Source organism: Pholcus phalangioides, unplaced genomic scaffold, assembly GCF_987345545.1.
Source record: "Pholcus phalangioides strain wild (caught in Gottingen) unplaced genomic scaffold, Ppha-v1.0 ptg000017l_1, whole genome shotgun sequence".
NCBI classification, from domain to species: domain Eukaryota; kingdom Metazoa; phylum Arthropoda; class Arachnida; order Araneae; family Pholcidae; genus Pholcus; species Pholcus phalangioides.
Genome location: NW_028301610.1, coordinates 5591030 through 5608752, shown reverse-complemented (window position 1 = coordinate 5608752; position 17723 = coordinate 5591030). Strand labels below are relative to the sequence as shown.

General features: G+C 34.3%; 1 protein-coding gene across 2 annotated transcripts; it reads left to right on the top strand.

The window, feature by feature from the left end:
* Positions 1-256: 256 nt before the first annotated feature.
* On the top strand, positions 257-17614 carry LOC149072150 (uncharacterized). Of its 2 annotated transcripts, none has more exons than XM_089247171.1 (2): positions 257-5075; positions 11389-17614. In XM_089247171.1, the coding sequence occupies exon 1, from the start codon at positions 332-334 to the stop codon at positions 5048-5050; it is 4719 nt and encodes a 1572-aa protein (XP_089103297.1). In that variant the 5' UTR covers positions 257-331; the 3' UTR covers positions 5051-5075; positions 11389-17614. The 2 variants fall into 2 exon arrangements, with proteins under 2 accessions (XP_089103297.1, XP_089103298.1); XM_089247172.1 differs by lacking the exon at positions 11389-17614 and adding an exon at positions 10897-11370.
* Positions 17615-17723: the final 109 nt, after the last annotated feature.

Below are 17723 nucleotides of genomic sequence, written 5' to 3'. Positions count from 1 at the left end.
CTTTTTTTTTAATTCACTGCAATTTGAAGTGGAGCTTCATTTCCCACGATTAGCGACTTTTCCGCGATTTTAGCACGAGTTGACAACTTTGCTTATTTTTGGCAGTAATTGGCAATGTTCCGTATTTTTCCTTATTTCGAAGCTCAATTTTCCGTATTTTTCTCTAGCAAATATGGTCAGTCTCACTATAACGTTCCGTTAGCTGTTTTGACAAACGCTGTTCACGTGCGTTTGTTGACTAGTGGTCCTCGATAATATTGGAACTGTGACAAGAAAAAAAAAATTCTATAATAACTATTTAATATGTGATGGTTTATTAAAATATTTCAAGATGGAGATGTCAGATTATGAAATCTGGGCATGTAAAGATCAAGAAAAGTTGGCACAACTTTTCTACCAACAACAGAGGGAACATTTTCGAATAGCTGAGGAACAGGTGAAAGCAAAATTATATGCTTTGCAGAATAAGAAACGCACACCACCTTCAGTGAAAGCCCTAATCGCATATTATTGTACGGTAAAGGCGAAAATTGGCCACCTACCAAGCTACTGGGATGAATTTCAAGCGATCATGAAGCTAGAGGGAAGCGAAAATATACCTATCAAGCTAGTCAGAATCAATCGATTGTTCCATGCATACCCTGATCTGAAGAAAGGCTTTGAGATGCTTGTACCTCCCTCGCTAATATACCTTCTTCATTCAGATGATTTAAGGAATAGATTGAACAATGCCATAGAAAAACAATACTCTACTAGTACAGAGACTCCAAATGCCAATGAAATCATCAACATGGAAGGAAATTCTACTTTGGAGTGTGCTAGTACATCCAGATACACTGGATCGTCTTTTCCAGGACCATCTGGCTGGAGAAATGCCAGTAAATCTTCTCAAGAATATTCTAGACACAACAATGAACCATTTCAAGGACCTTCAAGATCCAATCCTGGGCCATCTCAAGAAACTTCAAGATCCAATCCTGGGCCATCTCAAGAAACTTCAAGATCCAACCCTGGACCATCTCAAGAAACTTCAAGATCCAACCTTGGGTCATCTTCTTTAGCTTCTAGTTCCAGTAAAGGCCTTTCAACCTCTTTGGGTTCGGCTGAATTACAAACTTTTACTATTGCTACAAATCAAAGTGAAACATCTAGAGTAGAAACTGGTAAAACCATAAACGAAACTGAAGAGAACGTTCTTCATGCTGAGATGGAACAAAACATTGAAGGCATTCCAGTTACCACTACAGGATGTTATAACGCAGAAAAAAAAGATGATCTGAAATTTAAACATTTCAGAGATCATTCTATTGCATCAATTTCTAAATATGGTTCATTCAAACAGCTGAGGTTTTTCGATAAAGTTAAGGATGCATTAGGATATCAAGAAGTTTATGACAATTTTATGAAATGTTTGAATTTGTTTAATGAGGATGTTATAACTCGTACTGAGCTAGTGAAGAGTATAACCCCATTTCTTGGGAAATTTCCTACATTGTTGAAGGAGTTCAGAGACATTTTAGGGATTCCAGAATCTGGAGAATATATTGAATCTCTTCCACATAAACATGTAAATTTGAAGAAAATTGATCCAGACACTGCCATGGAGATTGACTATTGTTGTGGAAGGAAAGAAGTTGCTAGTTACAGAGCAATTCCTAAAATGCATCCCGAAAAATGTTCTGGTCGTACACCTATGTGTAAGGAAGTTTTAAATGATGTATGGGTGTCTTTTCCCACTTGGTCAGAAGAATCTACTTGCCTCCCATCTGTAAAAACCCAGTATGAAGAATCAATGTATCGTATTGAGGATGAACAATTTGAGCTGGACATGGCGATTCAAACAAATGCTTATGGCATACAGTTACTAGAAGAAATCCAAAAAAAGATGGAAAAAATGACTGAAGAGGAGAAAAGCAAATATTCATTGAATGATGCATTAGGCGGTAGTTCAGCTGTACTCGTACGAAGGTTTCTTCAGCGTATTTATGGGGAAAAAACTAAAGAGCTTATCGAAGGACTCAAAAGAAATCCAGTGGTTGCGGTCCCTATCGTTTTGAACAGATTGCGTGTTCGTGAGGAAGGTTGGAAAGATGTAAAAAAGCAGTTCAATGTTGTTTGGAAAACTCAGGTGGCAGACACTTATCCTAGAGCTCTTGATAATAAAGGCATTAGTTTTAAACAAGCAGACAGTAAAAATCTTAGAGCTAAAACACTTCTCAATGAAATAGAAACCTTATACGAAGAGAAGAAACAGAAAATACAAGAAGGAAGTGTTGGTGGAATTCCAGGCCCTCATATGGTTTTACGCCTGAGAAATCAAATGGTTTTCAAAGATGCAATTAATTTTCTTATCCACCATATTAAACGTCAACCAGGTATTTATAAAGATGACAGACAAGGAATCAGAGATTTGCTTACAAATTTTATATTTGATGTTTTTGGGATTGATTATGATGTTAGTTCTATAAAGGAATCTGACATAAAGAAAGATGGCAATATTTCTTCTCAATCTACTGATGGACAATGTGACGATGATGTGGAAATAATCAAAGACAGTGAAAATGGAAAATTTGAAGAGCAAAATACCAACACTTGCCAAGGAAATAGAAAGTTTGCTTTTAAAAAGTCAGCTCGAACACATTTGCCATATTCTCTGTTTTTTGTGAACAATGCATGGTATATTTTCTTTCGTTTGTTTTTCATACTTGTTAACAGACTGGCTTTATTATTAAGACATAGTGAGAAGATGGAAAAAGAAGGAGAAGATAGAAGATCAATAATAAACCTGGATTCACCTTCCACCTCTACCGATCCTGGTGAACAACCACTTTACCCTTTCTTTTTGGGAAAGATTAGTTTATTACTTGCAGGCAAAATGGATTCATCCTCATTTGAAGAAACAGCTAGAACATTGTTGGGTACTCATGCATATCTCAGTTACACCTTTGATAAAGTTATTCAAAATATTATAAAACAAATGCATCAGTTGAGTATAGAGGATATTTCTAAACAGTGTGCCATACAATGTATTGAACATGTTTATAATGTTTCTGTACAGGGAATATCATGTCCTTGGAAACTGAGAGAACTAGAAGAATCGTACAAGAAACGAGTGATGCGAATAATTGGTGATGACAACTGTTATAAAGTGGTTTGGCACAATGCAGAGACATTGCTCACCATTGAACTACTTGATCCTGTTAAAGAAATGTATGACGATCCAACTGTAGTAGAAAGATTTTCTGATTATGTTGATAATTATATAAATGTGGATGTGCATGATACTGAAGTTGAAATACGCCTTCCCTTTCTTAACAGAAACCTGAAGAAGGGAAAAAAATTCTGGTGGAATCGATATGAAAAAAGAAAAAATGAATTGCTGGGAGAAGAGAAAATGAAAACCAAAGACGACATAGAGAATGAAAGAAGTAAAAGAGAACCAGAAGCTAATAAATGTTCTAGTAAAGGAAAGGGCAAAAGAGTTAAAGGGGTTCCATTGAAAGGAAAACCCAAGGTTGTCAAAGAGACTTCTCCAGAGAAAAATACTATTGAAGAAATATCATCTATTCCTAAAAAGACTGCTAAGAAAAAGTCCTTACCTACAATGAAAAACTTGCCTGAAAAACCGGTAAAGAAAGTGAGATTTCTCGATAGACTCGATGCTGCAAGCAACAGCGATAAAGATAATTCTGGAAACAATAAAGCTGTGGAAAGAAAGAGATGTTTACCAACCCAAACTGAGAAAAGTACACGAGACCCCAAAAAACCTAAAAACATCATATCTCCGATACCAGTGACAAGGAAAACAAAAAAAGTATCGACTAAAAGAGGACGCAAGAAGAAAGGTAATGCTGCTGGAAATGCTGTCAAGTCATCTAAGAATCAGACAGAATCACCTAAAAAAAATTCATCTCACCAAACTTCAGATGATCAACCAAATGTAAACAACAATAAAATGGTTATTGAGACTAGCACTGTGTCTAAGCAAGAGAATGAAAGTGAAATAGCTGAAACCATTGATGATGCTAATAATAATGATGAAGATGAAGACTCAATTGAAATATCAGCAGATGATTTACTTTTTCACTTAAAACAAACTGGAATGGCTTTATGTGAGCATTATTCCGAAAGCTTTTGTTTAAAATCATCCAAGAAACTTGAGTCTAGAAGCCACGATCATTTTTCAGTAATTAATTCACTTAAAAATTCTGAATTTTCTAATCACGGTGAGACGCTTCAAGTCTCTGATGAAATTAGGACTTGTAATGAACCAAGAATAGTTGCTTCTAGAGATATACATGGTCTTGCTACTGATTTTAATAATTCTGTTGTAGGAAGTAAAGATTCGCCTCGCTATATCACTGACAATTTTCAAGAACTGTCTGCAATTAAGGCTGGGTCTGTCTGCATTGCTCCAGCAGAACAAGAGGTTGCAGCTTCTGTTGAAATTAGCTCGTCTAAACAAGATAGCATACTCAGTACTGATAGTGTGGAGCAACCTTTTCCAAATAGTGAAACTGCTGCACCGGCCTGTTCCTCTGGAATTGATAAGTTATCTAAAGATGGACCTTCATCAAATACTGTAGAAAATGGACATGACTCTCACCTTGATATCACTCGTAAGAAACCTGGTTTGGCAGAGATGTCGACTACTAATTACTGGGAGACTATATGTTATGAAATGGCATGCGAGAATATGATTATTGAGGAAAATACTGTAGCAGTGTTATATCCTTTTACTTACAAGCAACGTTTTGCGGTTGGAACGGGGGATCTCATATATAGAAAAGGAGCACTGTTTAGAGCTAGAAAAGCTCTTGCTAAAGTTTGTAAACTGGCTAGTGAAAAGTTTGGCATTTTTCACAAAGTATGGTTGGACAGGTATGTCACACCAAACATGTTAAAGTCTTGTCATCTGTGGATGATTCGAAGTGAGCCTGATAAATATCGAGTGGATTGTATAACGGTTAATGATTATACAAAACCTCCTTATGCTCCATACACAAAATACTTTGTTAGATACTTCAAGCGGGGTAAACAACGTCGTTGAATGTCTACAGGGTAATGAGAACAAGGTAAGATCAGGCATCATCCCAACAGTTTTTTAAATTAAAATGTCCTATTTTTTCTAAGCTCATAAGCATAAACTTGTATCTGGCTTATCGGCCTGAGTGCCTCCCTAATATTGCTGCTATCCCAAGAAAAATGGCCTACCAATAAAAATATTTAGGTTTGAGTCCCCCTACCCCAATATTTCTAATAACTTCACGCCAATGATGAAGCATACTTTAACTTTTAATATGTACTGAGATTGTTGATTAACCCTTTAAGTGGTTTTCAAAATTTTCCCGATCTGTAATATAACTGCTATAGTAGAAATTACTAAACCCCCTTCTAGAAATTGCCACCTATTTTCAAGAAGAATTTTTTTCCATTGAGAGCTGATAAATGCTAATAAAGATGATAAAGAAGAAAACTTTCTCAATGGAAGAAAAAAGTCAATGGCGAAATGAGAGCGTTCTAAGAACTCAAGATATATCTGTGTGAGGGGCGGCTTGTGAAAGAGGCACACCCGTTCCCTGAAAATTTCGTGTCATTAATTTAATTTTTCAAATGTATTTGATACCAACTTAATATACCATTGAATTTCATTTTCAAATGAATTTGATAAATTAGAAAAGAAATATTTGATTAAAGAAAAGTGTTTCATAAAGTACGGGCCATATGGTCAAGTTTTGCCAGAGCCTTCCATGGAGAGAACTCTGTATTATTCTTTCCCTATAGAGAAACTTTCCTTATAGCTCAGTGTTCTTTCCACTTTAGGCAATTCCCGTCCTGCGCCGATACGAGACTTCTTTAGCACTGAGAAACACGAGAGAAGGGAGAAAGGGGATTGTTAGCACAGGTTATTATGCTCGGTTTGGCTGCTCTAAAAAAACCGCTGTGGATACTGGTGCCGCCAACTATCTTTTAAATCTGTTGTATCTTTTAAATTAGAATATATTTGAGTATAAAAAAATAATATATATTTATAACTTTATTATTAAACTATAATATACCTTTTAAATTATAATATTGAAAGAAGAGTATGAATTCTCACAATTTGCAAAAAACCATTCCAATGTCAACTGATCGATTAGGCTCACTGCACAAATTATTTACGTTAATGTTACGTTGATAGAGTATTATTATTTTTGTACTGCATAGATATACAGATAATTTGAAAAAAAATTCTATAAACAAAAATTAAATTTTTGAATTCAGTACAATACTATATAATCAGTACTATATAATTTTAAATACTTGATTACATATTTTCACCGATAGATGGCAGTAAATATTTTGAAATCTGCATCCCCCCGGAATATCCAACCATGAGCCGCCACTGCTCTGGGTTGCCGCTGTAAGAGTTGAGATAATTTTCATAACTTATTAATTATATTACAATAATCATGTCTGTAAATATTCATCTTGTATCTTGGTCATGCTCAACATGTTTCTTTCGTGATGTACATATTTGTTTAAAAAAATTAGAACACCCCCAGAAATTTACAAGAGCAGTTTGTGAAATGCTCGAGTTGAAAAGTACAAATTAACAGTATGGTTGTAATTTGCATTTTCATATTCGAAGAGGCTCTTGAGCATATTGGTGGCAAAACATTTGCATGAAGTCATCAATGATTAAGACAAATATACGAAAAATACAAATATTCCTAATGTATTTTGACACACAATAGATGTCATTTTCAGGGGAAAAAATATTTAACCACTAATATATTATTATTAAAAATATTTAACCACTAACCAAGAATCCCACATGGGCTGAATACCGAATCTTAACTCTCTGTTGCTACGGAGAAAAGTATATATGTTCACTTCAAACGTCATGGTCAGAATGACTGCGACTGTTTCTGACCACAACGTTTGAAGTGAACAGATGTACTTTTTTCCGCTGAGCAAACAAGAATTTAGATTTGGTATCCACCCCAAGTGGGATCTTCAATCAGCGGGATTAGTGGCAAAATATTTTTTCCTCTGAAGACGACACTCATTGTGCATTAGGAATTTTTGTATTTTTCGTTCATTTGCCTTATTTGTTGGTGACTTCTTAATATTCTTTGGCAAAATTGATCTACTTTTCCATAAAGTGTACAAATGCTAAGGAACAGTGTTATTTTTCATCATACCTAACAATAGACATCCTTCAAAGAAATGAAACTTGGCACATTTTTAGTAGACATCCTGAAGGCATCCAAGTTCTTTAAACACAGCAATTGTAAACTGTTAACAAAAAAGTGTTAGTTCTGCTGAAAATAAGGACAGGTAATATGAGTTCGTCAGTTTGAAGTGTAGCGGAATGCATTTTAAAGATTTCCTTGCATATAAGCCAACATTATTTAATAGCTGAGAAATGGTTCTCACAAATTTGCGAGTGGCAGTACCATTATCAAGGTCTGTGGCTATCTGCCAGGTGAGGAATTTGTTTATTTTTTTGACTAGGCTGACATATTTATCTTCTTGAGATATGCTGATCCTCCCACAGCTCTCAACACCCGGCAGGCGTATTACTCAAAGACATAACCCTCCTCAAACCGTACGGGAACCCAAAATCACCTTGAAGGATGAAAGGGACAAAATCCTTCAACCTCTCGTCAACAATTTGGTGGACAGCATACACAACTAATTCCATATCGGACAATTACCTTCATTTTTGTTTTTTTCATGCTATAGATTCACTATACAGAAAGCCCCGTAAAAGACCCCAGCCTAGGGGCCCCTGCTCCAGTATGTGGGGGCCATGTTGACATTGTTTGATCATGTCAAAGCTTTTGTGGTTAAGCTAAAACTTTGGGAGGCAGAACTCAAAATAAAGAACCTGACTCATTTTCAGCTTCTCGCCAAGTCCAGTTGTTTGTCTCTTGACGAACACGTCGCCAAATTAGCCCAGTTGAAAGGGAATTCAAAGAAAGATTCTGAGACTTTCATGAACAAGTCTTTTTAAATTTATTTTGTATATGCCTTTCAGTGTCAATGCAGCCAAAATGCCAGCCTTAGTACAAATGGGCTTCTCAAACTTCAAAATAATTCTTCCTTGAAAAAAAAAACCCATTCAGTATATGTCCTTGATCCACACAATTTACGGAGACTACTGAGGATGCATTCCCTAATATTTGGCAGCATGCTTTGAAGTTGTGTACTTTGTTAGGAAGCACGTACTTACATGAGCAGTTCTTCTCCAGCATGATATACGCGAAGTGTAGCACAAGAATTCAGATTATGGGCGAACATCTCGAAAATACTCGCCACACAGTGATGTCCAACATCAACTCGCTAGTCAAGGAAAAGCAATGCCAAATCTCTTATTGAAATTGTAAAAATAATAATATATATTGTTATTATTTGTGCATTAAATAATCCTTACTCACATACTGATTGAATGACTCCCAACTCCTATTTGCGCAAAGCTGGGTTTGTTCCTTTTTATGCTATTTTATACAAAGTATAAAATTCACCAGAGGCATTGATATGGGGGGAGGGTCATTAGATAGCCCACATGTATGAAATTCAAGGATGGACGTGAGGTAGATTTTATACATTTAAGGGAGCCTCATCTCCTTACATTTCTTCTGGTGGGAGGGAGGTATACTTTTAAGTACCACTCCTATGAAATGCACAGCATTAATTGTGAATCTGGAAAGCATCTCGGTCAAAGTAACAGTCTAGATACCAGAGTATAGTTTGGTAGCCCACAGGCTTCTCTGATATGTGGAATATGGTCTGCAATGTCTAAAAGGTTGAAGATCCCTGCCCTCTATTTGTAGTATATGATATTATATATAATTTACATAATATTTTTAGTTAGTTATATTTTTGTTCTTTCCTGAACTTCATCTCAAGGCCCGTTTACAAGCGGTAAGTGATTAAGTTTTTCAGAAAGATGTCCACATGATAAGTAGTAAGTAGATGCTCATTGGATAATTTTTACGAAGGCGAGCGCAGTTGGCACATGCGCGCTACATTCGACTAGAATCAACGGAGGGAGAGAGATGCAACTCGCGGGAGAATAATAGTAATGATTTTTTGTATATCTGGCATTCAAAGGGGTTTATTTTTCAAAGCTCATAGCTTCCACAACAATGGATGAAGATGATCTGGTAGAACTAACAAATACTGTGATCAGAGCCACATTATATGATTTTTTTTGAAGAATACATTTATTCCCTTTCACTTATACAAGAGGGGAAAAAAAGAATATACAACATATATTATAGACTGACGTAAATATCGATTATGTGATATTTTAATCAAATTTAAAGAGGAGATAAATTATTTATTATGTAAGCCGAGAGAAAAGATTATGGGAGAAGATTCTTGGCGTTTGTAGGAAATTCTAAGGGTTAAAATTAAAGAACAAAAATTATTTGAAATTTTATTTTTTTTTTAAATTTAATGCAGATGCTATCTTTGTTATATATTTGATTATGTATTTTTACAATAGATGGCAGCAAATTCCTTCTGGATGAGAGAAATATTCCCCATCCAGTTTTTAATATATAATAAATCTTCCACACCCGATATATTTTTGAATCTTCAATTTTTTTTCCTTCAACTCCTGGCAGCACGTCGACCAAATATTCCACAGCTTCTACTATTTCCAACATCGATTAATTTTTAGCTCGTTTGTTAAAGTAGTTTTAATTTCTATAGTTCAACAAACATTTATGGTGAAGATATTCTTCAACAAACTTGAAGGCTGTGTCCTCTGGCCACTTCCCCATCCTATATTTCCGCGGAATTCTAGCGAAACGGTAGGAGAAGACGGAGCATGAACAGGTTCACGCTTTAGATCAAAATAAACCCCTCCACAGCGGCAGGTCACGCCCACTGGCGCATGCGCATAGGTCTACTTAATCGGAAAAAATAGAACCGTTCACTTATCCACTAAATCACTTGCCAACTAAAGTCGTGTAAACAGCCCTTATCGTCTGCATACGTTGTAACGTACTTGGCAACTTAATCACTTACTGCGTGTAAACGGCCTTCAAGGTTCAACTGTGATAAGCTTTCATATTTGAATGCTGTAATGATAACTTTTTTTTTGTGGGAAAACAATTACAATATATTACCTTGTTTTTTTTTTTTGTTTTGAACCAAAAAAAAAAAAAATTCACATTGGGTTATTAACTTGTTTTTGACAGTGAGGGCTCATGAACAAAATTATAGTATAAGATTCAACAATTAGGTTGAATCTTAACATGTTAAAGTGTTTTTGATATTGAGGGCTCAGGAACAAAATTATAGTTTTAAGGTTAAAAATTATATAAGATTTTCAACAATTAGATGGAAATAAATTTCTGAGAAAAAAATATGTTTTGTTGCTATGTACTTGGTATACCATATTCATTCTCATATAAGAGGTATGATTTTAGAGACAAAATAAAGTAAACTAGATTTATTAATTCCTTATTTCATCTATTCACAGATAATATGAGATTTTTAGGGCAAGATGATGTAAATGCAGGGTGATGTGACGTATTGGATACACACACGCAGGGGATTTTTGAATAAAGTCTGGGGGCTGCTTACAATAGTGTGTGTTGCAAAATACTGTGGGTGCTTCAGTACCCCCAGAACTGACACCACTGTTGGAATCTGTCTGGCCCAATGCCCTAAATCGAATGGTGGCCCCTAAAAGTATTGAAAACTTTCTGAAATTATTTCACTTATTAGTTTTTGATTTTACTCTGATTCTAATTTTTTCATCAATATTTAATTTTCAATGAATCCTGAATCTCACCATTATTTAATCACCATCAGTCAAAATATTATCAGTTCTGGAGTTATTTTTTAAATTATTTCCCAATTTTCATAGTTTTTTTTTCTTTTGTCTTTTAGTGACATTTTTGTTTATACATTCACTCGCTCATATAGGATGACCTAGGTTTTTGAAGTAATGAAATTTCAATAAAAATCTCATCCAATATGTGAGTAAATATGGTGTGGTTTTTCAATGCCTAAAGTATTTTTCTCATAAAGTATAGCCTTACTCAGTGGTTCTCAACCTTGGGATGCCTGCAGCTGGGTTGATTGTTTTTTTTTTTTTTGTGAGTGGAAGGCCCGATCATACGACTAATGGGAAGTAAATGGGGAAAAGTGAATCACTCACGACCTGGCGGTTGAGAAACACTGGCTTCAACTTATATTATTTTCCTTTTTCTTGTAAATGAATTGGAAATGGTTTTCATACTAGCCTAGTTTTTAGGCTGATTGTGGATGTGTAACTTACATTTTCTTTTCCTAATGCTTTTGAATTAGCAAAGAACTTTTTATTCTGATTGGTTGAATTATTGTGAAAATCCTTACATTTGGTTTTTTTCTCATATTTAGATCTGAAAAAAAAATTCCATTTATTATCTCAATTACTTGAAGAAACATCCTCAGCAAGGTACCAAGGCAGGCAAGAGTAAAATGTAAATTTTGCCAAATGTGTGTAAAATAGTCTGTATAATCTTAGCTTATCTTTACTCATGTATTTGTTTTCCATCTTGTCAGATTTATTATTTCATCATATCCACGAGACTGGGGCAATGCATAAATGGACAGTCTTTAAAGATATTGTAAATAGAGAAAAAAATCTTTAAAGATACTGTAAATGAAGAAAAATTTTTTTATTTCTTACAGGGAAAAGTTTTTAGCTCTCTTGTTTTTGAGTTATGTCATACCAAGGATATGTACATACAGTCAGACCTCGGTATAGCATCTGCCACTTTTAACATCATAAAAACATCTCTGCAGCATAATTAGCAAATTGGGCTTTTTAATGAGACTTTGTCACCTTACTTATGAAGCCATTTTTATTTGGTCTCCAAGGATAGACATTATATCAAGGTCTGACTGCATATTTTAACCCTGACAACTTGTTAGCAAGATTTCACCACATTTTAACCAAGTACAGGGTCAGTATAAATGAAATATCCTGCAAATGACCATTATACGTTAATAACTCTGAAAAGTAAATCTTACCTATTTAAAATGATTTCCCGTGAATGGGCATATAGTTCGCCATTTCTCAGACTTTGATTATGCTTGATATATACAAGGTTGTTATATAACTGAACAAATCCTGCTCAGGCCTATGTACATACCGTTCTGGTTGACAGATTTCACTGAAACTTGGTATATACATTATATGGACCATTGGGAAAACAAAACTTTAATAAAAAATTATTCAAACTTTGACTGCCAGTTGCAACTAAAGAAAAAAATAATTGAAAGCATAAAACTTTATTTAATCACAGCATGTGTTCAATGTGCATTCCATTTGTGCTAGTCACATGTTCACAAGTGCATTATAGCATGTTTAACAGTATCGCGAAAGGTTTCTTGAGGAATTACAGCAATATGGCATTTTATGTTGGTTTTTAATTCAGGCAGAGTCTGCTTGTTTATTTCAGACTTAGAGCTTTAAGGAGTGCTCTCAAAGTCGTAAAAGATGGCCAACAAGTGAAGAAACTGTTTCATGATCACTTTGGAAATGTTCAAGTTATTTTGGGAAGTTTCCCAAATGCTTTACCTCCTTGTTCTCCGGACTTGTGGTTGCAGAGATTCACAAAAGTTGTATCTATGGATGAAGCAAATTGTGAATTGAAAGCAAACATAAAGCGCCATGTTGCTGCAATTTCTTAAGAAACCCTTTGTGCTATTGTTGAGCATGTTATAAAGCACTTGTGAACATATGATTGGCAGAAATGGAATGCACATTGAAAAAGAGTAAAATGAAGTTTTATGCTTTCAATTTGCGTTTGTTGTGTATCATTTTTTTCAGCTGATGGTCGAAATTTAAACAATTATTTTCTAATGCATTTTCCTTTTCTCCCATGGTCCATATTACGTATATACAAAATTTGAACAACATATGTCAACCAAAATGGGCTGAGTAAGGCAATACGGTTAGTTTAATTATAACAGTCCTGTATTATACAGAATTGTTTGTTTTTCATACAGGACCAATTTTTCTGTCTCAGGTGATGATAAATGGACATTTTTGCTTATTCTGGAAAAGTAGCAATGTTCAAATTTCTAAATGCATGTTCTTATAATTAGCTATTTTGAACCACCATTCATTCCAGTTCTACCTTAGACCATATTGCTACCTCCAATCGGATCCCAATCTTTAACACATCCATTTTCGAGAGTTGCTCAAACCATAAAATCCCATTCATTGACTTCCTCCTCCATTCCACATCTCTTCCTACAAACTCGGCCCTACACATAATTTTAGCAAAGCAAATTACCCACTAATGCCAAAATATTCTTCCCTCCCATTACAATGATTTTCTATCCATATCCTCTTCTAACAATATTCACACTTTTTGGACCACTTTTAAATGTATTATAGACAGATATTTAGCTACAGTTCCAATTAAAAAAGTATCTTCCAAGTATTCTCTTAATCTGTGGATCACCAGAGATAATTATTATTAATCTAAAGAGAAAAATCTGCTGTATCGCTTTCAAATATAAAAACAAATCCTACTCACTTAAATCTATAATTTCTGCCCAAAAGACCAAATACCTTTCTCATTCACTACCCCATTATTTAAAAACAAATTCTACAAAGTTTTGAAGCTACCTTAGACCTAAATATGTTGGCCCACTTCCCTCAAAAGTTCAAATAAAAAGATATATTTTCAAAGATGGTTGCCGAATTCAGTTTGGCGTTCTGCTTGGTTTTCTCAATAGACTCCCCTCCTCAATACTCATTTATTGATTCGTCACAAGTCACTCCCAATATTTTTCTCCAAAGAGGGTATTATAAAATTATTGAAAAAATGAAAACCTCTCTTATTCTGTAGGCCCTGACAACATCCCAAATTCCATTCGTAAATTTTTTGCTGATTAAGTCTCCGACTATCTTTTAATTTTGTTCAGTGTTTCCTTAAACACTGCTAACTCAACAACTAAAATCAATAAAATTATTCCAATCCACAAATCAGGCCCACTTTCCAATTAGGGGATGAGATGAATAGTGATTATACCGAATATATAAGCTTTCTTAACATTTATCACAATTATAAATAAAATTATTCATAATTTCAGATGATTGATATTGAATTTTAAATTATATAATTTATATTAATTAAACTGGTAATTGATTTTTTATTGCCATGATACTGACAAATTTAATGATATATTTATGTTAATCACTTAATTTTTTTTCAAAACATGTTACCAACTTTATATCTAATTAAGAAAATGTCAGCTGTTATTTACTTTCAATTAGTAATGCATCATAAAATTTGATTTTCTTAATTTTTCCTCTTTGGATGTTCTTTGCAATTTACTTCTTTCAGTAGCTCGATATGTTTCTTGTCTATATGTTCCCATTTCAGTTGGTGTTCCTAATCTGCCAGCAAAAAAAAAAAAAAAATTCCACTCTTCTAAGTGCATTAACAACAGGAGAGTCACGGCAACAACTTTCTAACTGGGTTTTTGTGTACACGGGGACACTATAAAAAGTCAATTTTTTTTATTTTAAAATAACTATACAACCCCTTGAAACATAAATTACATCTGAGTACTACAGGTTATTTGGGTACTTTTTCTAATTGGAAGTATTTCTCTAGGATCAATGGTTTGCCAGTAAAGTGTCATACAGCCTGTTACCTATGCACCCTGTATATTCATGCTACTCACTTCTACTTTATTGCAGTAGGTTTTTGCTTTCAGTTTCATGTTTTCCTTATCCTAGAAATTCACCCTGACATAGCCTCTTTCAGAGAAAGGGATATACACACCATACTATAAAATATAATCAGTGAATTTTTAATTTTTGAAAAAATTCCAATAAATATAATTTTTAAAAATTAGTTTGATGTACTTAGAGATTTACGTAAATTTTCGGCAGAATACCTAAGCATTATTTAGCAAAAAGGCTGAATATTCATCCCATCTCAATTTCTGATTCCCTTAAGTATAGGCCGATAGCGATCACCACCTCCTGTTTCGAACATATTGTAGCAAAAGAAATCCATACTCACACCCCAACTTTTTTCCCCAATCAGCACAGCTTCAGACAATCCCTCTCAACTGGCCCTCTTCATCCATGACCTCTTGGGAACCATAGATATGAACCTACAAATTGATATTATTTTCATAGATTTCTCTAAAGCTTACGATGGAGTTCCCCATGATAAACTTTTCCTTAAACTCTATAATCTTGGCCTCAATGTACAGTTGCTTAAATGGGCGGAGGTTTTCCTAAAATATCAAACAGTTTGTCCATTTAAAAGATCATAACTTCCCAACAGTCTCCATAAAGTCTGGTACCCCTCAGGGAATCTGTCCTCTCCCCATAATTATTCTTAATTTACATTAATGACCTCTCAGAATCCCTCAACTGCACTACTAGTTTCTTCGCAGATGACGGCGTAATTTACTGCATCATTTACCAACAGTCCGATCAAGAATTTCAACATAATCTGGCTTCCATCTCTGACTGGTGTTCATTATGGCAGATGCCTATCAATATTTCAAAAACTGTTCTCATGAGAGTTACCTGTAAATTACTTCCTTTTGAATACTCTTACTCCATCAATAATTTAACCATATCCCAAGTTTCTCAAATTAAATACCTCGGCGCCATAATCTCAGCTGACCTCTACATTGGAATAAACATGTTGATTACGTCTTCCAGAAATGTCTTGACAAACTTTTCTTTCTCCGCTGCAACCTTAAACATTCCACTCAGGATATTGGACTACTCTGCTACCACAAACTTATATCTCTCCCATACTTTCCTACACCTCCAGTAATATAGACTAACTCAAATCAGTCCAAAATAAATCCACCCATTTCATCCACAACTGCTGGTCACTTTTTGTTTCTGAACTTAATCTCCTCCTTCTGTCTTAGTTCTCGACTAAACCTGTTTTATAAGATTTTCCATGGTCATCTCAACTTTGATACTTTTGGTATTGTAGCCATATCATCCTACATCTCCAGAAGACTCAACCATTCCCTTAAAATAAAACCTATTTTTGCTTCTACTGACTGCTTTAAATACAGCTTCTTTCCTCCTACCATTCATTGGTGAATGGAACAAACCCCTCAGCTCTATTGTTGACTCCCAACTGTCACTAGTTTTTTGTACAATATCTATGTCACATTCAACCAAATTCTCTTGTATAAGCCTACTTGGGGCCAATAATATTGTATAAATAACTTGTGGGGGAGTGTCCAGCTTTTTGACCTTACCCAGTGCAGTCAAACTGTGATCAACTGTTGTAGACACCTTCTGATATCTTGCAACCTATTTTATAGCATAGTTTTCCAAACTTTTTGTTCCGTCGTCCCCTTCATCAGAAATTTTTCTCTCATCGCTCCTCGACTCAAGTGAACCCATAGGATCCTGTTAAATACGTAGCTTTCACCACCTACCGGGGACTGATCACTTTGGGAAATACTGTTTTAGAGCTTCAATCACTTTTAGCAGATCAGAAATTGCAAGAGCTCTGTGAATAAATTTTATTTTACACAGATTGGTATTTCTGCTTCAAAGCTTTTCAAATTATTGTTAGAAATTCTCTTTTACTGTTTTGTTTCCAGTGGCAACTGCGGAGAAGAGCCCAATTTAAATTCATAAAGATAACTTTGAACTCCAAGTTTGGTACTATTGCTTCTTAAGCTGGTTCAACAGATTTATCTAAACTCATATATGCTTCTGTTTTATTGATGCAGGGATCCTCTGAAGCTATATTTTGTGATAAAAATTTTGTTTACGCTGACCCAATATGCAAATATTTTGATATAAATGTCTGATGCATTTCTGATACAAGTTATGTTGTGTATGTATTATAAGAGCTTAAATATTGAGTTATACATGTACGCATAAAGAAAAAGAAATTCAATTGGATTGATTGCACAACTCAACATATTTATAAGTGTGAAATAATTTTTTGTGGAATTTAACAGAATTTTTATATAGTATTTACACAGAACTCTATTATTTGTTTTAGCTTTCCTTTCCGATAAGTTTCTCTTTTTTTGTATCATTTCCAGACCTTTCTTCCCTCTTTGATTTCAAGTTTTTCTGCAGCTAATCATTAACTAAATTATTGCTGCTCAAAGTTAGTTTCAACAGTTTATCCCTTGTTAAAAGGTTATTTTTGGGCAGTATTAATTATTTGCTTTAGAGGAACAGCTATCTTGCCGTGTCAATTTGGATATAAAAATATTTTCATTATTCTTCTGCTTAAACAATTTTTTCTCACTGATTGTTTCAAGTTAATTATAAGCAAGAAAGTTCAATCAATTTGCATCTGTAAGTGGGATAATCTATGAATGGCGAATGTCCCTTATCACCGTGGGAGAAAAGAAAATGATGCGCAGTGATATGGGAATTCAATGGAAAGATTCAATAGATTAAATTAAATATTTATCACGAAATATAATGCACAAAATGTGTTAACTTTCGTGGAAGAATTCGTATTAGAAAACATTCAAGATTTCATTCCAGAACATGTGATTAGGAAAATTTTATATTAATTGATGTTCCCGGTGCTCATAAATTTTGTGTTTTTCCAAAGAAGATTAATATGTATTGTTTCATTAATTTTTATCTCTATATTTTTTAATGTTCAATAAAGAATTTTTTGAATGAAAATAAAGTTTTCATGTCATATTATGATTTCAGTTACTGAATTTGAAAGATTTAATGGAAT